Source organism: Mesoplodon densirostris, chromosome 18 (assembly GCF_025265405.1).
Source record: "Mesoplodon densirostris isolate mMesDen1 chromosome 18, mMesDen1 primary haplotype, whole genome shotgun sequence".
Classification (NCBI taxonomy): Eukaryota; Metazoa; Chordata; class Mammalia; order Artiodactyla; family Ziphiidae; genus Mesoplodon; species Mesoplodon densirostris.
The window spans coordinates 8,727,670-8,749,305 of NC_082678.1; the positions used below are offsets into that span (position 1 = coordinate 8,727,670).

Here is a 21,636-nt window from a genome sequence, read left to right on the forward strand (position 1 = left end):
TGTTTCTTCTTTGCCCCCAGCTCCCATAATCAGTTCCTGTCAGCTTTTTTGCCTTAAGGACTCTCGCCCTTTGAAGGCCATCTTCCCAGCCTTCGGGCTCTTCTCCGAGCAGTAAACCCTTCCTCTGCTGCACCAAGCCAGAGACGAGAAGCAGGGTGGGGGGCTCAGCCGGGGCGCCCGTGTTCACCTGACAGGAGCCCCAGCCCAGGCCCTGCGGGGACCGGACAACTCTCACTTGCCCTCCATACCCCAACACTGGGCCTGGCCTCACCGTGCCCCCAACCGTGGGGCTGCAGTTTGGCCGCCTGCCTCTCCTGACAGCCGTGAGTGCTGTGTACCACGGCCGCCCAGCCCATTCCTTCCTGGTTCCTGGACAGGGGGGCATCTGGGCCCCTTCAGAGTCTGATTGTCTTCTTTCAGACACACTAATTGATCAGAACCAAATGCCCCTCTTGGTGTAAACCGAGAGCAGGGTGAGGCTGTCACTTCCTGCATCAGGTCATGGCAGGAAGGCGGAGACAGCCCAGCCCTGGGTTCTACGGGAGCAGCTTCCTGCCCCAGCCCAGCCCAGCCCCTGCCCCAGGCCACCCTCCGGGAACTGTCATCAAGCTCAGCCCTTGTTCAGTGTTGGTGCTGTTGCTTGAGGGAACCCCAGATGCCAGGGCTCCACACTTAATCCCAGAAAGTCACCTTTCTGACAGGTTCCCTCTGGATTCTGCCTTCTGGTGTCTGGGCACGCTCTCCCAGCATCTCTAGGGGGGCCTGGGGCGGCCCGCTGCTTTCCAGGCCTTTGTCTAGAAGGCTGGTTGGCTGGTGGAAGGAGAGTTCCAGGTCTCTGGGATTCGTCTACTGAGCAGACAGGGGCCTCGAACCCAGCTGAGCCTGGAACGGGCGACTCTGGAGTCCGTCAGAGGCCTGTCCCCGCCCCCTTGAGGGCCATAACGACCCTGCTCTGGCAGAAGCCCACCTACCTGCCCCCTCCCCATCCAAGGCCCCTGGTGTACGTGCTGTGGGGGTGGCTTTGTGAACTGCTGTCCTCACAGTCCTGTGATGCTGGCAGCAGCTTTGAGCCAAGAGGAAGGGTCAGGGCTGTTTCGAGCTGCCAAGAGGAAGGGTCAGGGCTGTTTCGAGCTGCAGCACTCCCTCCAGCACCCCGGCTGTCTCAGGGAGCCCAGATGCAGCGAGAGGCCCAAGGGACGCTCCCTCTGCCCCGTCCCTCCTCACAGGCCTGTGGGTGTGGCCTCAGAGGTGCTCAGGGGGTGGCAATGGTAAACTTGCTTCTTTATTTGGTTCTGCTGTCCTCTCCAGGGCTCTTCTAAGACAAGTTAAAAATCTCCTCCTAGGTTTCCCCAGGGCTGAGCCTCCCTCTCCCTGCTTGCTTTAACAAGGGAGCAGCGCTCAGGTTCCAGAGCTGGAGGGAGGAGCCCAGAAAGCCTGGAGGGGGAAGGAGGGCCTTAGGGGGTGGCTAACGCCTGGGGAGGGGGCAAGGGGGTGGCTGGGCTCCTTGTGGGAAAGAGGCTGGGACGGGGCAGAGAGTGGCCGAGGGCTTACGTGTCCTGCTCCCCAAGTCTCCCGGCAGCAACAGGCCTGGCTCTTCAGAAGCCACGACGACCAGGTGGGCTGAGCACCCGAGGAGCTGGGGGCATCTCACAGCCCAGGGAAAAGATCAACTGCCTGTTCTTCAGGAGGGGCCTAGGCGGCCCTCAGCACCCAGTTGAGAACAGAGCCTGGCGGGCAGGCTAAGTGGGAGGCTGGAGGGCTGGCCCTCCGTCACCCCTCCACTCCAGAGGAGGAGAGGGCCTCCGCTGAGGGATGCAGACTGGCACCTGCAGAACCCAGGGTGGCTCAGCTGTGCCGTCAGGAGCGCTGGATGCAGATGTGGACAAAGAGGGTGGCTGGTGACAGTGAGGCCCCGTCCTTGGAAAGCAGGTGGATGTGGCGGTATCCTGCCAGGAGGGTAGCCCGGTGTCAGCTTCTCTGCCCACCGCCCTGCAGGGCCAGGCTCTCGGAGGGAGTGGGCGGCCCGGGTGAACAGGGTCTTGGAGGCCCGGCCCCCCTTCTCTTCCCACCCCCATCAACCCCACCAACCTTGCTTCAGGCTGCTGAGAGGCAGTGTAAACTGGCCCACAAAGTCATTGGGGGACGTGGCGTCATAATCTTCTACCACGAACCGGACCAGCACCAGCTCCGGAGCCCGCAGCTGGAACTGCAGGGTCTGCCCCCAGCGGGGGTTGAAGCCTAGGGCGCAGGCCTGTCCGTCAAGAGCCCGCCCTGCACCTGCCCCGCTCCCCGCTGTCTGCCCCCAGCTCGCCCCAGCAGGGCCCCCACCATTGTTGAGCACGTAGTTGGTCTCCTTGCAAGCACAGTCTGCGGGCACCCCGTGGATCTCAATGCGTACCAGCGGGTCCACGATGGAGTTTGGCTTCTCGGCATTCAGTTTGGGCAGCTGCTGCGCAGTCAGCACCTGTGCGGGAGCGAGGGGAGCTGCAGCCTGGCCCGAGGCGCTCACACCGGCCCTCCCGCTCAGGACCTGGAGGCGGACCGCCCTCCCGCGAGCTGTCCCCAGGCCTCTGCTATCCTCGGGCTGGCACCCCGCAGACAGGGACCCCAGGCAGGGTGTGGTCCAGGCTGCTGACCTGGATGGTGAACGTTGTTCTGGGGGGTCCAGGACACTCAGGGTCAAAGGTTGTGTCAGGCTGCCGCAGGCAGGCAGGTTTCAGGACATAGCCGCACTGCCCATTGATAAGGAAGCGCCCGGCGTTGAGGTCCATCTCATAACCTGGCGTCTGGAAGTTCAGGGCCACTGTGGACACAGCGGGGGCAGGGCAGGGGCTCTTAGTGGCCCTCTCTTCACTGCTCAGTTTCAGGAGTCTCACTGCCCTCCCCGCCAGACACACCTCATGGGGCGAGGACTCAGCTCTCTAGAGAGGGCCCAGGGTCCCACTGCCTGGGTAGTGCTATCCCACCCCTACCATGGCTGGGGGGTTTCATGGCAGCCAGGGGACCCAGCCTCCACGGCCGGAGCCGGAGGGTGGGGCTGGGCCTGGGGCCGGGCCAGAGGCAGGATCCAAGGAAGCCCCATGTTTCCCTCCCTGCCCCCAAGGGGACCAGGCTCCTCTCCTCTGGCGCTGCTCAGCGTCCCTCCAGAGCACACGCTCGTCAGCGTTGACTTAGTGGGGAGGACTGCCGGGCTGTGTGTGTGTGTATGTGAGGGGCACGTGGGAGCGGAGGTTTTTAATTTCCACCTTCATAAAAAGTTTTGAGATTGTGCACTGGCTCGTTTACATAAACAAGCCTGCTTTGCGTTTCCCCACCTTCCTTTTTGATCAGTCTTTTAATAACTGGCATCCACAGGACTCATTTCTCCACCTTCTGGAAAGCTGTGCGGCCTCATCACCGCTGGGGCCGCCGTGGCCCCCTGCCCAGCCCCCCTCCCCGGTGCTCTCCCACTCACCCAGCTGACAGCCGGAGTTCCACATCTCCTGGGGGTTGTAGTTGGCCGAGTTCATCCGCAGCCCCAGTGGGTAGACACGGGTCAGTTGGCAGGCATTGTGCCTGATGAAGCTGTTCCCTGAGGGAGAGTCGGGGCAGGACTGTGACAGCCCCTGGGCTGTGGCTCACCGGGTGCCAGGGCCTGTCCCCTCCCCTCCCCCACCTCCAGAGACAAGCTGGGAACAGAGGCTGAACTCCATCCCCAGCTCCCCCGCCCCGGCTCCTTGTTCTCTCTGATGAGGGGACGGGGGTCCTCAGAAGGAGGCTGCTGAAGTCCAGAGAGGGGCAGGGACCCCACCCCTCCCTCCGCCTGGCACTGCCTCCCACCCCAAGTCCCCACGTTCCCGACTCGGTGGGTGGAGCACTTGGCCCCAGGCTGGCATCCCCTGTCTTTCATGGCTCATCCCACAAGCACTCCTCCAGCCACGCCTCCGGTTCCAGGAACCCTTCCTGTACCTCAAGCCTCCAGGCCTTGGGACAACCTGCTCCTCCTGTCTGGAAGTCCCCTCCCCCTCTTCACCTGGCTGCTTCCTCCTCATCCTTCGATCAGGTGTCTTCTCAGCCATCACCTGCTCGGGAACCCTTCTCTGATCTCACCCCCTCCTGCTGGGCTTCCCCAGCCTCCGTCATGCCTGTCATGCCCGAGTGATCACCCGGCACCGTAATTATCCATCTATGTCTGGCCCCACCGCTAGGCTGTGAGCTGGTGAAGGCAGACAGCAGCCTCCCTCTTCCCTGTGCCCTTTTCCCTCTATGTACGCCTGGCCAGGTACTGGGCACTCATTCCCTGAGCCCCTCTTTTCACTGCCCCCGAAGCCCTTTCGCACTCCTTTCCAGATCAACTTCAGCATCTACCACCCACCAGGAGCCTGCAGGTCCCCCAGAGGCCCGTCGTCCTGGCTCCTACCTGCCTCTCGGATGAGCTTCTTGGCCTTGCGTTCGCTGAGGGAGCTGACCTGGTAGGGCTGGGGTGGGGCTGGGGCAGGGCGCAGGGTCCGCAGGCAGCTGGCACAGCAGTACACGGCCAGGGCCGACAGCTCCGGGGAGATCTGCTTGGCCTGGGAGACGAGCCTCAGCGGGGGTCTGCCCACTCCAGACCCCTGGTCCTCCCACCTTCCTTCCCTCTGCCACCTGCCCCCAAGCTCCACAGTGGCATCAAGCCCCTGCCCAGCCCGGGCTGGCCCAGCCAGGCCCACTCACCCGCCGCCTCTGCTCTGCGGTCCCCGCCTCCTCTTCCTCGTCCTCGTCCTCGTTGTCCTCCTCCCGGTCTGATAGAATTCGACCGTCCTCGTTCCGAGCAGCTGGCAGCTTCTTCCCTTTCACCAGGACCCGGCCTTTCAGCTGCTGTAGAGACCAACACGGAAAAATTAAGCCCTTTTGCCCCTATGTCGGCCGGTCAGTCTATCATTCAGCCACCACTGTGTGAGGGGCTGGCCCAGGGTGTCAAGCAGCGAAGGAGGCACAGATGAGTGATGTTTCTAATAGGAAGAAACCTATTAGGGAAACAGCCCTATCCACAGGGGACTGGCTAATGGGGTTCCTCTAAGCATCAGCATACTATACAGCAGCCAATAAAATGAATGAGGCAGCTCGGGGTTGAAAGAGAAGGTGCTCTCTTCAGAAAAGATCTCATGTGAAAGAAGCGCATGCAGAATATGTGTTCGCATGATCTTCTTCATGCACCATTTGAAAGAGAAGATAGCTAGGTACATAGCTATATATATGCGTGGGAAAGTTCTGGAAGGATACACAAGACACTGTTGAAGATGATTACTTCTTCAGAAATAGGACGGGGCGAGCCTGAGTGGAGGAAAATACATTTTTCATTGTGTATGCTTTTCTGCGGCTCCATTTTTTCTTTTACCATATGTATGTTATTTTCATACTGACAAAAAAATCAAATCACACACAAAGGTGAATCTACATTCCTTGCATAATTTGGGATTGGGAGTAGGAGGAGAGTTTTCTCCAAGAGCCCAAAAAGGATAAATGTCCTGAAGGAGCAGATGAAATGCTCTGGGGGTTGGGAGGAAAGGAGGAAGGACCACTTCCGGCCAGAGAGCTGAGGGGGTCGTTAAGGCCACAGGAAGAGGCCCTCCACGCTGAGCTAGAGCTCTAAGCAGGTGGCGCTTGGCGAGCACAGATGGCTCGGAAGGGAGCTTCAGGTGGAGGAGACAGTGTCAACCAAGGCCTTCGAGATGGGAATGGCCGAGCCTGCAGGGACTCCGTGGGCAGGAGGCAGGGTGGGGAGGTCAGGGCCAGGTCGTCGAGGGCCTTCGACGCCAGGTGACAGGGTGGGGTGTGTCTAGTCAAAATGGAAGGCAGACAAGTGACAAGACCGCAGGGTGGCAGATGTCAGATGAACGGAGAAGCGGAGGAAGGTTAAGACAGAGAGAGGGGAGGGGGCCTGAACAAGGGAGGTGGGTGGTGGACCTCGGAGCCAGGCCCTCCCCCCACCCAGGCTGGGGGTCCGGGAGCATCACCTCTGGGGACGGCAGCTCTTCAGGGTTCTGGGAGTCCAGCAGCTGCGTCACCAGCATGTCCCCTAGGATGGTGTGGAGGTGACGGGCCATGGCAGCCTGCTGCTCCAGCCCACAGTGGTTCTCGAGGGACAGGATGACGGGGTACGGAGACAGCTGTGGGAGGGAGGGACAGCAGCTCCGTCACTCACCCCTCCCCCACCAGGAGCCCTGCTGTGCCTGGCCCCCCACCCCTTTCAGGCCAGGCAGGCAAAGGCAGGGCTCTGGAGAACCCACTCTGGGGGAGACTGAGTGCGTGGATGTGGGACACACTAGGGTCAGTGTGTACGTGGAGGGCAGATCTGGGGCCTCGGGGAAGGGGTGGACTGTCTGGGGAGCTGAGGGTGGCTGCAGGAATGTTTTTCTTTTATAAATGCTCTTTATCTGTTAATGACACTGACCATGTCGTTTAGGTTGCACACTTTTGGTCCCAGCCCATCATTTGCTGATGGTAAGGTTTGTATAGTTCGACAGAAGTTGCACCTTTATGTAGGTGCAACACTGAGCCTCTCTTTCACGATTTTCTCTTTGTGAGTCATGATTAAAATGTCCTTCCCTACCCACAAGGTTTTCTTCTGGAAATTTTATGATTTTAATACATTTACTAAATATAAGCGTGGGAGAAGGGAGCCTCTCACCCAGCTTTATTCTACCCCATTGGGCAGTTGTCCCAGCAGCACTTGGTGAAAGTGAGTCTCTGGGCAGGGGTTTCTTTTGTTTTGGGTTTTTTTTGGCCGCACCGCACGCGGCATGCAGGATCTTAGTTCCCTGACCGGGGATCGAACCCGTGCCCCCTGCAGTGGAAGCACAGAGTCTTAACCACTGGACCACCAGGGAAGTCCCAGGGGTTTCTTCTGGAAGGACTGAGACCAGCTGATGTCATGGGGAAGGCTCTGGGGCTGGGCGTGGGGGTCCCAGGGCTCACCGTGAAGGCGTGGTCACGCACTGCCTGGATCACATCTCGGAAGAGGATCTTGGAGGTGAGGGTGTGGCCATGGTAGATGACCGGCTCCCCTCCTGGCCCCTCCCAGCAGTCAAGCTCCACACAGCGGCATCCCTGGGCAAAGGCTCTGCGGACAGATGGATGGATGGGCAAGGTGTCATGTGGGTGGCACAGAGCAGGGCAATGGACAGGCCCCCAGGTAGGCCCCAGGAAGCCCATGGCGGGAGCTGAGCCCCATGTCCATCCCCAAACTGGCTCCCAGACACGTTCACTCCCACCATCCCACTATGGTACCTAACATAGGCCTCGGTGCTGCTGGGCCCACCGATCTGTGAGTCGGTCAGGTAGGTATTATGGGAGGAGGAGATGAAGTAGTGGGCCAGGGGCTGGTTCATGTCCTGGAACACACACGTGTGGGCCGGGTTCAGGGCAGCCCCCTCAGGCGACAACAGGTACATCATGAAGCCATCCAGAGTCATCAGCTCGTGCTGCTTGGCTGAAGGAATGGGCAGAGGAGAGCATCACGGGGGACCCCTTTGGCCCTAAAATGCCCCAAAGCTCACTCAACTTAGTAATAGTGAGCACCTGTCTACTGACTGGACTCTACGTAAGTTATGCCCTTTTTTGGGGGGGGCCACGCCTCGCAGCTTGTGGGATCTGTTTCCCGACCAGGGATTGAACCCGGGCCACGGCAGTGAAAGGCTGGAACCCTAACCACTAGGCCACCAGGGGGCTCCCAAGTTATGCCATTTAACTTCAACCCAACCCTGTGAGGACAGTACATTACTATGCCATTTTACAGATGTGGCAGCTGAGTCTCAGAGAGGCAAGGTAACCTGCCCAAGATGGTGCCCACAGCCTGTAATAGCAGAGCCCACTTAGCTGGGAACCCGGACCTGTCAGATGCCGAGCCCTGGGCCGTGTTGGCCCCAGCCCCATCTGTCAGACCCCTCACCTGTCTCGTTGAGCTCATAGGTGTGGATGAGCTGCTGGGCGTGGGCCAGCGTGGCGCCATCCTCACCCTGGTCTTCCAGGAACTCCAGCAGCTCGGGGGTGCTCAACACCTGGTCCTCGCCTGAGTACCGATGGAAGATCTCCTCCAGCTCGGGGCGTTTCAGCAGCCGTCGCAGAAACTCCTCGATCTCAGTCCCCTCCAGCCACTCATTGTTGGAGCGGTCACACTCCTGGAGAGCAGGAGGGAGAGATTCAGAGGAGGAGGACACCCTGGGAGAGCTGGCCTGCGCTGACACACCCGTCATCCACCATGTCTGGGAAGGAGGCATTGTCCGCAGTTTCACAGGTGGAGAAACTGAAAGCTTGCCAGGCTCCGGGTCTCACTCAGACCCACACAGCTGCTAAATCGCAGGGCTGGGATTCTAAGAAAGGACTCTTGGGTTCATTGCCTGTTTCTCTGCCCCATGACCTACCTACTCCAAGAATCAAGATGTGGGAGGAAAAACTGTGAGCCCTGGGCAGGGCTGAGCCCCGGTGCCAGAATCCCCCCTCCCGTGTGTATACGCTCCCTTCTCAGCCTCACATGGCTTCACTGGGTTGAAAGTGTACCTAGGCCCAGATGTGGCCTTTCTACTGAGAGGCCACTCTCCACAAAAGCTGGCGGCGGGGGAAGTGGGGAGGGAACTGATGACTCAGATGGCTGGGGGAAGGCAGAGAGCAGAGGTCAGAATGGTGGCAGATGCCCACCTTGAAGAGGTGGTAGGCGTACATGTCGTTCATGTCCACGTTGACCATGCGGAGCAGGTTCTTGATCTCCTTGAAGCTCATCTTACTGTCCTGGTTGGAGTCCGCTCGATGCAGATAGAAGTGGATCCAGGTGTGGGTGCTCAGGAAATACTAGAGACAGGCTGGGCCCAGCCCCCTGCTGACAGGTAACTGACAGGTATGGCATACCCCCACCCCCGCCCTGGGGGCTCCCGGGTTTGGGGGCTGTGCTTTCCCCTCAGCCTGTGGACCCCCTGAGTGACCCGGCCGCACGTCCTCCACGGGACCGGGCTCCCCAGAGACAGAATGCCCCGTCACCACCCTCAGTTCTTAAGACAAGGGGCTCTATCTCAAACCGCGGGTCCCTAAGGGTGGAGCCACGCCTCCCCTGGGCCCGAGGGTCCTCCCGGCACACGGCCGGCCTCCCTCCCCGCGCGGTCCGCTGCCCTCCCCGGGAGGATATTGGTCGAGGCGCTCGCGTTGGCTCATGGCATCGAGGCGCGCACGCAGCTTGGCCAGACCGCGCACCCAGCGCTGAGCCTCCTCGGCCGTGGGCGCCGCCAGGTCCAAGTTCTTGCGACGCCCCTTGAAGGCGATGGTTAGGCAGCGCGCCGGCTCGAAGGCGCCCCCGAAGCGCCGCAGGCCCTCGGACTGGTGGCCCTCGCGGACGGCCTCGATGTGCTGCACGAAGACTGTGGAGAGGGACGGGACGCGCGCGGCCGGGTCAGGGCGGCGGGGCCGGGCCTCCACTGTCCCCAGCCTGCCCACGCCCGCCCGGGCCCCGGCTCACAGATGTGCTGCGAAGGCGCACGCGGGATGCGCCGCTGGAACCACACGCTCAGGCCGTCCTCCTGCAGCCGGTACAGCCGCTCCTTTTGCCACGTCCGCGAGCGGATCTTGCAGAGCCGGGAGCCCCGCAGCATGGCGCGCACGTCCTCGTCCTCCGTCAGGCCTGCGGGGGCGGAAGGCGATGAGCATTCTGGCCCCGCCCCGCTTGCAGGTTCCCTCCACCCTCCTCCCAGCAGGGAGGTGCGGCCTCCCTCCCCAAGCCTCTGCAAACTCTCCCAGGCGGCTCTTCCTCCCCCTGTAACAGGCCCCAGTACTGGCTTTGGCTATAGGCTTTTTGGCCCCAAGGCCTGTGCTTGGTGTGTCCCACCCAGGCCCCCCTGGGAGGGGTGCCAGTAACAGGCCTGCCCTCCCCGCTGTCAAGCAGCCTCCTCTGGAGGCCGTCAGAGCAGAGCTCAAGGCGGCGCCTGGGCCTCAGGCCTCGCTAAAGGTCACTCTTTCTGACACTCCCCTCCATCAGGGCCTCCAGCCTTCAAGCCTAGAAGCTGCCATCAACAGCCTTTTCCCTTGACACGAAAACCTGACTATCAAGAGGGTAGTCTCACTATCTAACCTAAATCTTTCTTGCTGCAACCCAAGCTCCTCACCTCTGCTTTCCCGAAGACAAGGGAGGACAGCAGAGGTCACTCTGGCTCCAGGGTCTCAGACCAAGCATGCCAGGCCCAGTCCTGCCTTGGCCAGCCTGGGGCTGATCTCCAGATGCCCTGGTGGGGCCCAGCTGAAAGCATGATCTCCTGTGACACTTGGTATCCCCCTTGCCCAGCCAAAGTCACAACCCCGTGTAACCCCTGAGCCCACATGTGCTCTCCGGTCACAGCGTCCATCCTTCTTAATAAGACAAAATGCTTACAAAGTACGTACTACGGGGGCTTCCCTGGTGGCGCAGGGGTTGAGAGTCCGCCTGCCGATGCAGGGGACGCGGGTTCGTGCCACGGTCCGGAAAGATCCCACATGCCGCGGAGCGGCTGGACCCGAGAGCCATGGCCGCTGAGCCTGCACGTCCAGAGTCTGTGCTCCGCAGCAGGAGGGGCTACAGCAGTGAGAGACCCGCGTGCCGGGAAAAAAAAAAAGTACCTACTACATGCCAGACCCCACTCACGTATTCACACACGAGAAAACAAGCGCAGAGATGCTTCAGCAACTTGCCAGGATTCCATGGCCGGGGACTGGCAGGAGCAGCCTTCAGACCCTGGAGGTCAGGCCCCAGCACCTTCGCCCTCGGCCCCTACACTGACCTCTCTGCTCCTCCCATCCTCCTCCCTCCCCAGCTCCCTGCAACCACCCTGGGCTTGAGGACCTAGGACAGAGCAGGGTCCGAGGAGTCAAATACCAGCTCTGTCACTTCCCAGTTACACGGCCTTGGTGGCACTACCCTGTGACTGCTCTAAGCCTCATGTTCGCCATTCATAAAATGGAGACCACAATAGTAGCTGCTGCAAAATCCAAACTTCGGTCAAGATGCTGCGCATCCTGGTAGGGCCGCACCCTGCTCAGATCTTCCTCAGCAGGGGGTCAAAACCAAAGGTTTATGAGCCAGGGGACAATAGAACGTGTGGAAACCAGACAAACTTGTAGGGTCCACACCCTTTGGAAGGACGGAGGCAGCCAGGAGTGGATGAAGGCCCAGAGTTCCCAGAGAACCGAATCTGGATTTATATGTGACGCCTCCAGGTTTGTCAATGTTGGCAATTAAATCAAATTGAAACAAAAAACCCCAAAACACCACTGTGTGGGCCAAAGGAAACAAGACAGTGGGCCTCTCTTCCTCCCTTTATTTTAACAAGCTCCCAATACTGGGTTTGGCTTTAGGCTTTGCGGCCCCAAGGACCCTGCTTGCCCAGCTGCGAACACTGACCTGAGGAATCAAGTCTAAATTCCTGGGGCTTCCTCTCACTCTCTTTAGGAGCCTTTGTAGGATCCTTCTCCCGTCTCTTCCTCACACTGGGGTCCTTCAAGGACCACCTCCTCCAGGAAGTCTTTCCTGATTTGTCCTCAAATAGGAGTTCTCCTTCCCTGACCCCCAGCAACACTTTTTACTTTAATTAAATCACCCCACCTAAACTGTAATTTCAGTGGACCTTAATAAGCCCAAGCACTGGGATATCCTCACCTCAGTGCTTGTCCCAGAGCCAGGCTTGCAGTCAGTGTTTTCTGAAAGGGGAGGCAGATGGACAGACAGCTGGGGACTAAGTGCATTCTAGCCCCAGCCCTGAGCCATCTGTCCAGATGTCAGGGCAGCAGCCTTGTGGGTCAGGGTTTCTCAACTCCGGCTGTGCATCAGAATCACCTGGTGGAGGTTGCAAAACCCATGACCCAGAGATTCTCGTCCAGCAGGTACAGGTTGGGAGTTGGACATCTGTATGTTTAAAAAGCTACCTTATGACTTTGAGAGTGACTATGATGGAGAATCATGGACTCAGGGGCAGGAGGAGAAACCTGCCATCCTTAAGAGGCTATGGTCCCCCTTGGGCCAATTTGTGACCTTAATGGCTCCAAGGGGTCTCTCAGGGTTTAGACTGTGGCCTTCTGGAAGGGTCAATGCCCACTCAGTGCCACCTAGCCAGGGAGGGGAGGTGGAACCCTCCTTCTTCCAGGTAAAGAGCTGGAACTTGGCATGTGTCAGGCCAAGAGACTCACCAGACCCTCAGGCCCCTATCCCCACAGATTCCCCACATCCAGGCAACCTCCGCATTCTCTCATCCTGAGGAACAACAGAGTGGGGGGCAGGGCATTCAGGGGCACCTGCGGCGCCACCAGGGCTGAGCCCGCCCCTCCACCACCCCCTCAGCTATGGGAAAGGGGACTCCTCATTCCCATGACAACCAGGCTCTGCAGCTGCAGCCACCTCCCCTGACTGGGCCAGCCCTGTGATGCCAAGGCCTGAGGTGGGGGGGGGGCAGGTGGGGAGGAGGGGGGCTGGTGCATGACTAAGGCTGGAAATGGAGGTGAGTCACTGAGGGCCTCTTTTGTCCAGAGCCTGCTGCAAACAGGACATGGAGAAAGGCAGCCTGAGCTCCCGACCAGCCCCCCACTGGGACAGGTTCCCACGCTGAGGAGGCCCCTACTCCTGGCCCTCACCCCCAGCTCCCCAGGAGCCTGCTGGGGGAAGGGGTGACATTCCATTCTGCTCACCCAACCAGCACAGGCCCCCGGATCACACTGCCCCTTGGACCACACTGTCCTCCAACCACACTGCCAGAGGAAAAGCCACACAGAATGAGGGTGAAGTGCCAGGCTGGGCCAGGTGCTGAGTCCCTGGGTGGGTGCCTCTATTTCTCCATTGCTTGAGCTTCTGAACCCTGGGGTAGTGAGGGGGCTGAGCTGTCAGATGGGAGGGGCAGGACCAAGGGAGGTAAGGGCGTGAGGTCAGGAGGCAGGCCCAGGCCCTGGGCAGTGATGCTGAGAGGGGCCTGGCCCTCTGCCTAGCCACCCAGTAAACATTTATCGGTCCCACCAGATCCAAACCCACAGATGTTTCCTCGACCTCATTCCTACCTGCTTGGAGCTGGAGGGCAAGCTGCCTGCCTCCCGTGGTTTCCGTGGGTTCTCTATCTATCCAGCTCTGCCTTGAACCTGGAGCTGGGCTGGGCCAGCACCGTGGCCACCTCAACCGAGCAGGTGGGGGAACAATCACGAAATAACAGTAGTAAAAATGAGGACAAACAGTACCAAAAGGTGGAAACCAACCAAGCGTCCATCAACAAATGAATGAATAAGCAAAATGTGCTCTATGCATACAGTGGGATATTATCCAGCCATAGAGAGGAATGAAATCTGATCTCTGCTACAACATGGATGAACCTTGAAAACATTATGCTAAGGGAAATAAGCCAGACCCAAAAGGACAAATGATGTACGATTCCATTTACATGAGGTACCTAGAACAGTCAAATTCATAGAAACAGATTTTAGATCACTTATACCTCAATTTAAAAAAATTCAGCGACAGAAAGTAAATTAGAGGTTACCAGGGGCTGGGGAAAGGGAAGAATGGTGAATTATGTCCTGATGGTTACAGAGTTTCTGTTTAGGGTGATGGAAGAGTTTTAGAAATAGCACAATATCGTGAATGTAATTAATGCCCCTGAATTACCCACTTCAGAATGGTACATGGCCAATTTTATGATATATATATTTTACCACAAGTTTTAAAAATTAAGGGACTTCGCTGGTGGTTCAGTGGTTAAGACTCCACGCTTTCAACGCAGGGGGCACAGGTTCGACCCCTGGTGGAGGAACTAAGATCCTGCACGCCACACAGCACAGCCAAAATAATAATAATAATAATAATGTAACATGCCAGAAACCACTGTACACTTTATATGGCCGAATGGTATGGGATGTGAATTAATTCTCAATAAAGCTGTTAAAGAGGCACAGAGCAGCTAACGAACTTGTCCAGGGTCACGGGGCAGCTGGAGAGCGTTGAGGGTTGGGGGGCCTCACCCAAAGGGCTCTGTGTCACTGCAGGAGCACACGGGGCTCTCCGTCTGGGGCCCCCCCACAGGGGGCTCACAGTAAGTGACAACAAAGAAGGAAACCGAGGCAGTGCCCGGGAGGGAAGAGGGACCCGGGTATTCTGCTCCATCCCTGCTCCTCAGTCCCACAGCTTCCAGCTGGGCCCCTCTCCCGCCCAGCCCAGCTCCCGTGTCATCAGCTGGGGCCCAGACACCTTCCCTGAGCCGCTTATCTCAGCCCCCAGAGAGGGGCCGGGAGGTGGTGAGGATCCGGCAGCCCCACGGTTTCCCAGTGACCACCTGCAGCCTGGGCGGTTTGGGCTGTGTGTGGTCTGGGGCCAAGGCTGCGGGCAGGAATCTGCCTCACTGGCAGAGCTGGAAGGGGCTGTGGGGAGGCCAAGTTTATCCCTGGCCCTTCAATCCCACCTTTCTCACAGATGGGCCACTGATGATCAGAGAGGACTAGCTGTGTATGCTGAAAACAGTGTGGGTGACCCAAGGCAGGGGTGGATGCAGGGGCCGTGTAGGGGGTGGGCAGAGGCCAGAGTGGGCTGGTGGCAGGGGTGGGAGTGCTGTGTGGTCATGGGGCGTGTATGCAGAGAGCAGGGTGTGTAAGGAGTGAAGGTGTGTGTCGGGTGGTGTGTGCATATCAGGTGTGTGTGTGTGTGTGTGTGTGTATGGGGTTGGTGGGTGGGAGGTGGTCAGCCTGGCGTGGAAACTAAGGTGTGTGTGTGTGTGTGTGTGTGTGTGTGCGTGCCAGTGCACACTCAGGAAGTGCCCACGGGACTCCAGCAGGAATGTGAGACATGCAGGGAACAGCGACAGCCGACAGCTTCATGCCAACGGGGGGAGGGGAGGAAGAGCAGCTTTTCCCCGGTGACTGAGGCCATGAGGCTCTGGGAGGGGACAGGCAACAGCGAGGGGGTCTCAAACACTTTCCCACCGGAATCCTCAAGCCAGCAGGTAGCCCCAGCACCTCGGGTACCAAACGTGTCCCCCTCGCCCTGACTGGCTGCCACACCCAAGGCTAGAGCCTAGCGGAGCTCAGTGCCAGAATCCATAACATTCCTTGAAACATCAACAAAGTCAAGAAAGGCAGGCGGTGCTTCCCCTGCTCCGGGTGGACATAGTGCGATAAAGGTGGCAGCATTCTTCTCCGCAGGGCCAGACCAGGCGTGAAGCCTGTTTGGGGGCTGAGATCGTGGAGCGGGGCTCCTCAGAGCTGAGGAAGGAGGAGAGGTGAGGGGGGCCAGGATGCAGGAGAGAGCCAGCACCCCCCCAGCCCTGCCTCGCACACGCCGGCGTGACCAGGAGGGCTGCCCACACCTCTCACCACCCAGGCCAGGCACCTACCCAGACCAGGGGCTGCTCTGAAGACCGTCCCACCTGCCAACCTCGCCCCTGGCAGCCCCACTCACCCTGCAGGAGATGCCCTGGGCAGGCCATCGGGAGAGCCCACTTTCCCTGCGGCACTTGGCGGTGTGTGCCGACCGGGGAGGGAAGGCAACAGATTCTGCCCAGTTAGTGCTTTGTTCACAGGGAGGATTAGGGGCAGGGTGGAGCATCGGGGCACAGGGACAGTTCCAGGCTCTGGGGAGCTAGGGCTGCCAGACAAAATTCAGGATGCCCAGTTAAATGTGAATTTCAGATGAACAACAAATAATATTTTAGTATCAAATATTTGCATAATTTGGGACATACTGATATTTTTTTTTTTGGCAGCCCTATGAGGACACCCCTGGCAGCTGGCAGAACCACTATGGGGGAGGGGCGTAGCAGGCCCCTCCCCACCAGGCTTAAATCACTCATTCATGCATTGTGTTAGGAGCTTGGACCCTGGGCCAGACTTCCTGGGTTCAGATCCTCTCTTAGCTGCTTCCCAGCTTGGAATCCGGGGCAAGTTACTGAACCTCTCTGAACCTCAGTTTCCTCCTTGTAAAATGAGGCTAATGGTCCCACCTACCTCATAAGGTTGTGACATTAAATGAGCTAATAGGAGAAAAGCGCTCCCACGGTGTTATAAAGGTGTTAATTAGTATTCATTAATTCCAGCAATAAAGGGCCCTCATTGAGGGCTTCCCTGGTGGTGCAGTGGTTGAGAATCCGCCTGCCAATTCAGGGGACACGGGTTCGAGCCCTGGTCCGGGAAGATCCCACATGCCGCGGAGTAACTAGGCCCGTGTGCCACAACTACTGAGCTTGCGCGTCCGGAGCCTGTGCTCCACAACAAGAGAGGCCGCGATAGTGAGAGGCCCGCGCACCGCGATGAAGAGTGGCCCCTGCTCGCCGCAACTAGAGAAAGCCCTCGCACAGAAACGAAGACCCAACACGGCCAAAAATAAATAAATAAATAAATAAATTTTAAAAAAGAAAGAAAGAAAGAAACGTTGTTTCTTATTAAAAAGAGCCCTGGGGCTTCCCTGGTGGCGCAGTGGTTGGGGGTCCGCCTGCCGATGCAGGGGGCGTGGGTTGGTGCCCCGGTCCGGGAAGATCCCACATGCCGCGGAGCGGCTGGGCCCGTGAGCCATGGCCGCTGAGCCTGCGCGTCCGGAGCCTGTGCTCCGCAACGGGAGAGGCCACAACAGTGAGAGGCCCGCGTACCGCAAAAAAAAAAAAAAAAAAAGAGCCCTCATTGAAAATGATGGCTTTGGTGGCAGACAGACACTGCCTCTCAGCCGCGCGGCTTTGGGCCGGTGACTTCACCCCCTCCACCTCAAGTTTCTCATCTGTGAGGACAGTGACAGCACCTTCCCCTGGGGTGGCCGAGGACTAAGTAGGATCTGGGCTACTGAGAGCTCAGCCCTGCCCCGGTGCTCACTGGGCTCCTCTTCGGGCTCTTCAGCTGTTCCCTGGCCTCCCTGGCGCAGGCCAGGCCAGCAGCCCAGCCTGGGGGCGGGGGATGGGAGCAGAGTGGACCCCAGGCTCCACAAATGACTCCCACTCAACGCGGGGGCTGCTGTCCGTCCCCCCTCATCTCGGTTTCCCCCAGTATGGCCCCCCTTTCTTTTCCTCGGGCCCCTCTTAGCCTTTGACTCTGAGCCACTCCCTGCTCTAGTCTCTTGACCTGATCGGAAAGAAAATCTGTCCTCTGTTAGACTAAGGGGTGTGGCGAAGGCGGTGACAAGGCACAGCCCTGAGGGTCATCTCAGGAGAGGCAGCAGGTGCAGGGGTCATCGTGGAAGCTACCTGGGTAGACCTGGGACTTGGCTTTTATGGCCAGGGCAGTTGGGCCCCAGGACACCTGGGTTTCACCTCCACCCTGTTCCTGGACTCAGTGAGGCCTGGGGAAGGGGCATTCTCCACAGACTTGACATTCCTCTCTCAGAAGGCAGTCACTCAACAGGACGGTGCAGCAGTCAGGGAGGAGGGAGGGTGGCCCAGATGGCATTCTGACACCCACATAGTTCCCAAGAGTGTCACTGTCACAGGGTGCCGGGAGCTCCCGTTCAGCATTACTCAGCCAAAGGGTAGTGAGTCTTGGGCTCAGCTGTAATTATTTGCCTACAAGTCGCTCCTGGCACTAGACTGTTCATTCCCCTAGGGCAAGGTGCTGTGTTCTCCATCTCCGTAGCCCCAGCCCTGACACTGCGCCCTGGCATGCGGACGGGGCTTAGCAAAAGTGTATGGAATGAGGAGGCAGGCAGGTGTGCAGGAGCATCACCTCAGTCCTCCCATGGTACCCATAACCCCCGCAGGCAGCTGACCCCTGGGGCTGCTTCTCTGGCCCAACACCAGCCCTTGACTATCTCAGCGGCACCTCAACTCCCCATGGCCACCGACCTCTCCCCAAACCACCACTGCCCCTTAGACCGCAGGATGATGACGCTGCCACCCATTAGAGACACCTTCCAGATCCCACCAACTGCAAAGTCCAGCCCAGTGCATCTCTCTGTAGTTCTGGAATCTATCTCGGCCGTACCGGCCCACTTCTGAGCTCCCCGTCCCCTCCGCCCACACCCAGCTTGCCCAGCTGACTCCTCAACCTCCCTCCTGTGGGTCTCCTTGTTTCACCGCTGCCTTCGTCCAAACCACCCCTACTCTACACAATTCCTGCCTCTCTCCTCCAGCCTGAGACCTTTCCCGGGCTCCTGTCACCCTCCAGAGAAAGTCCATAACCTTATAAGCAGGGGCCTTGAGGACCCAGCCTCCACCTGGCTCTCCCCTTTTGCCTCACTCTAGTCTCCCTCCCGCTCCAGGGTGCAGCCAGGGCTCGCCAGCACCTTGGTCCTTCCTTCATAGCCTTGTTTCTTTGCTTCATTGTCTGACATCCTTGCTGGTACTTCAGCTCTCTGAGGGCCAGGACTGTGTCTGCCTTGTTCGTTGCTGAATCCCCAGGGCAGAGCATACTATAGGCACTCAATAAACGTCTGCGGAATGCACGTGTGATTGATGAAGGGTAGGGCAGAGACCACGTCTTCTGTCTCCATAAGGAGAGTGCCAGGCACGGTGCTCAGAACACAGCACTCAATAAATTCAGGTCACATGAATGAGAGGAGGTAGAAGTGAGAACGGGGGTGGGGCTTCCCTGGTGGCGCGGTGGTTGAGCATCCGCCTGCTGATGCCGGGGACACGGGTTCGAGCCCTGGTCCGGGAAAATCCCACATGCCGTGGACCCGTGCACTACAACTACTGAGCCTGCGCTCTAGAACCCACGAGCCACAACTACTGAGCCCACGTGCCACAACTACTGAAGCCCCTGTGCCTAGAGCCCATGCTCTGCAACAAGAGGAGCCACTGCAATGAGAAGCCCACGCACCGCAACAAAGAGAAGCTCCCCTCGCCGCAGCTAGAGAAAGCCTGTGCACAGCAACGAAGACCCAATGCAGCCACAAATAAATAAATAAAATAAATAAATAAATTTTAAAATCTTAAAAAATAATAATAATAACAAGGGGTGGAGGACAGTGGTAAAGAGAAGGTAAGACTGGCTATCGGGACCCCTGTTTTTTTTTTTTGTTTTTTTTTTGGCTGTACGCGGGCCTCTCACTGTTGTGGCCTCTCTCGTTGCAGAGCACAGGCTCCGGACGCGCAGGCTCAGCGGCCATGGCTCACGGGCCCAGCCGCTCCGCGGCATGTGGGATCTTCCCAGACCGGGGCACGAACCCGTGTCCCCTGCATCAGCAGGCGGACTTCCAACCAGTGCGCCACCAGGGAAGCCCCGGGACCTCTGATTTTTCCTCCAAGATTCACACAGGTCTTCGGGCAGCCCTGCCCTCTGTTCCCTCAGCCCCACCTCATTAACTATTCTACCGACCACAGTTCTACACCACTTCAGTTTTACAGTATTTTACATTGTATAAAATACTCTCACACATAAACCCCCTCGTTCAAGCCCTCAACCCCCCAGTCAGTCCCACTTTGCCCTGGTTCTGCGAGGGGGCCAGGGGCACTGTGGGGTACATACCAACTTTTGCCCTCTATTAGCGGTGTGGTCATAGACAAATTCCTGACTTTCTCTGAGTCAGTTTCCTCATCTGTGAAATGGGGATTATACCACCTGCCTCTCAGGAAGGTGAAGAAGATTGAAGGGTACCACATCTGTAACCACCCAGTGCTGGCCAGTGTCTGGGAGATGCTTGATAAACCACAGTTACTTTCCTTTCCCCCACTGACTTCCCTCAAATCTGAGAAGGCAACTCTGGCTTTCTGACCCGAAGGTAGGGCGCCTCCTGGTGGGAAACAAAAGCCATCCTGGGAGCCTCGCTCGGACCCCATGACCTCGGGTGACCCCAGGTGCGACCTCCCCTCCCCCGATGGAACGGTGCTGGCCTTCCATCCCTCGCCGGACTCCCCACAGCCCCATTGGGAAGCCCACAACGGCTCGCCGGAACACCCCGACCCTCCCAGGCTGCGCCCCCGGGGCCCGTCCGCGCCCACCCCGAGCCGCCCCTGCCGCTCACTGACCCATCTTCTTCAGCGCCCGCAGCCCGGGCCTCTTGTTGCCGCCGTCCTGGGGTGCGGGCGGGGACGGGAGCGCGACGGGCGCTGCGACCTGGGCCGGCACCGGGGGCTCCTCGCGCCGCCGGTGGCGGCTCCTCCAGCGGCCGCACAGCATGGTCGCGGGGCCGGGGCCGGGCCCGAGGTCTGTGCGCGGTGTCGAGCGAAGAAACTTAGCGGCGCCGGGAGGGAGTCGGGAGGAGGAGGTGTCGGGAGGAGGGGAGGAGGGAGAGAGGGAGGGACGAGGGTTAGGGAAGGAGGGACCCAGAGGGAGAGGGCGGGGCCAAGGATGGCGTGGGGAGGTGCGAGGGGGCGGTGAAGGGGGCGGTGACTCCAGGCGGGGAACCGTGCCCTAGAGGAAATGTGGAGAGGGGGCCCGACCCGCGCCCCCGAGTCTCCGCGTTAGGCCCCTGCTCCTGAGTCCCCCTCCCCATTCTCCGAGCGGTCCTGGGACCCTATCGGAGTCCTGAGCCCCCAGCTGGGGGGAGGCATCGGAGGGAGCGAGGGCTGCCCTCTGGCACAGACACCCTCTCCTTTCCCCGGACCCTGACTCAGTGTGGACTCAGGACCCCTCTCCACCCTCCTCCTCCCCGTCCCGCCCGAGGGCCCAGAAGGAAGCCAGACAGGGGATAGGGTCCGCGGGCCGGATCGTTCTGGGCCTAGGGTCTGCGGGCCCGGAAAGCTTAGCCGGGCAGCAGGGCAGCCCGAACCGGAGGGGTGGGGCGTCGGGGGGAGTAGGAACTGACTGGAGGTGGGGAGGGAGGAAGACTCTGGCCATGACGCCATAGGATTAACCCTCTCCTTGCCCGGCCAGTTGCCGTCCCCAAAGGGGTAGAAGACTCTGGAGAGGATGGGGTCGCGCTAAGCCTGGAGACCCTGGCAGAATCTGGGGTTGGAGGCTTGGACAGGTTGGCACCCCCGCCGGGCCTTTGATCGTCCTGGGACGGCCACCGCACGCTGCGTAGATGTCCTTGGCATCAACTTGTGGGTGAGCGTCGAGTGCGGGTTCCGGTGACCGTGTCATGCGTACACTTACTACATAAGAAACCACCTGCGTATTTGTGCGCGAGGGGTGGGATATGTGCGTCTTCTGCAGCAAGTGCCCTGGGTCGGGGGCAGAGAGCTGGGTGCACACCGCCACTCGGCGGCGGCCGGGAGTGTGTCATCCCAAAGATAAAGCTTAGTTTCTCAGAACCTAGATCTGCTACCTACTGCTCTATTCCATTTTCAGATATCCCGGACCCAGAGGTTCCGTCCGTGCTCGCTGGCGTCTCCACACCTCTCTGGATATTCTTTCTAAATATTTAGTCTTCTCCTGTGTACTTTTGATCCTGCAATTCCTTCCTCCAGAAATGACCTTCCTCATTCTTCTCCTGGCTTACTCTTCAGGCTTCCAAAACTCAGCTCCAGTGTCCCTCCTTTAGAACCCCTGACCTCAGAACATGATTCCCCCTTTTATCCCCAGCGCCTGTTAAGTGTCTGGAGAGCTGAGTTGCGTGGCTCGAATCTGGGGGACCTGGGTTCAGCTGACTAGCGGGTTTCCACCAGAGGGGGCGCAAGAGACAGCGTCATTTCACGGTGTCCACCAGGGGGCGCTCCCGCCTGCCTCTGGCGGTCCAGGGTTGAGGAACCCACCCGCGGATTTGCCCCGCCTGATTGGGAGAGGCACCGCTAAACTATTTGCATAATGTCGAAAGGGCCGCGTTGAGTGGTCGAGGTGTAG

At 59.1% G+C, this 21,636-nt stretch overlaps 1 protein-coding gene across 5 annotated transcripts; it reads right to left on the reverse strand.

The window, feature by feature from the left end:
• Positions 1-1,264: 1,264 nt before the first annotated feature.
• Positions 1,265-20,033, reverse strand: PLCD3 (phospholipase C delta 3). Of its 5 annotated transcripts, none has more exons than XM_060080381.1 (15): positions 19,881-20,033; positions 9,464-9,625; positions 9,137-9,365; positions 8,656-8,785; positions 7,910-8,138; positions 7,249-7,450; positions 6,958-7,081; positions 5,976-6,128; positions 4,693-4,836; positions 4,400-4,550; positions 3,455-3,571; positions 2,637-2,803; positions 2,329-2,464; positions 2,089-2,238; positions 1,265-1,946 (listed from the first exon to the last, which is right to left on the reverse strand). In XM_060080381.1, the coding sequence occupies exons 1-15, from the start codon at positions 20,029-20,031 to the stop codon at positions 1,858-1,860; spliced, it is 2,334 nt and encodes a 777-aa protein (XP_059936364.1). In that variant the 5' UTR covers positions 20,032-20,033; the 3' UTR covers positions 1,265-1,857. The 5 variants fall into 5 exon arrangements, 4 of the variants coding, with proteins under 4 accessions (XP_059936364.1, XP_059936363.1, XP_059936362.1 ...); XM_060080380.1 differs by having other exon boundaries at positions 4,693-4,833; positions 6,937-7,081; XM_060080379.1 differs by having other exon boundaries at positions 6,937-7,081.
• Positions 20,034-21,636: the final 1,603 nt, after the last annotated feature.

Bases quoted from the DNA above. Each gene is read 5' to 3' on its own strand.
- PLCD3 (XM_060080379.1), bottom strand. From the start codon at position 20,031: ATGCTGTGCGGCCGCTGGAGGAGCCGCCACCGGCGGCGCGAGGAGCCC. The intron at 4,837-5,975 runs GTGATGCTCCCG...TGGTCTCTACAG, and splicing joins AAGAGCTGCCGTCCCCAGAG to CAGCTGAAAGGCCGGGTCCT. The intron at 4,551-4,692 runs GTGAGTGGGCCT...CTCGTCTCCCAG, and splicing joins CCGCAGAGCAGAGGCGGCGG to GCCAAGCAGATCTCCCCGGA.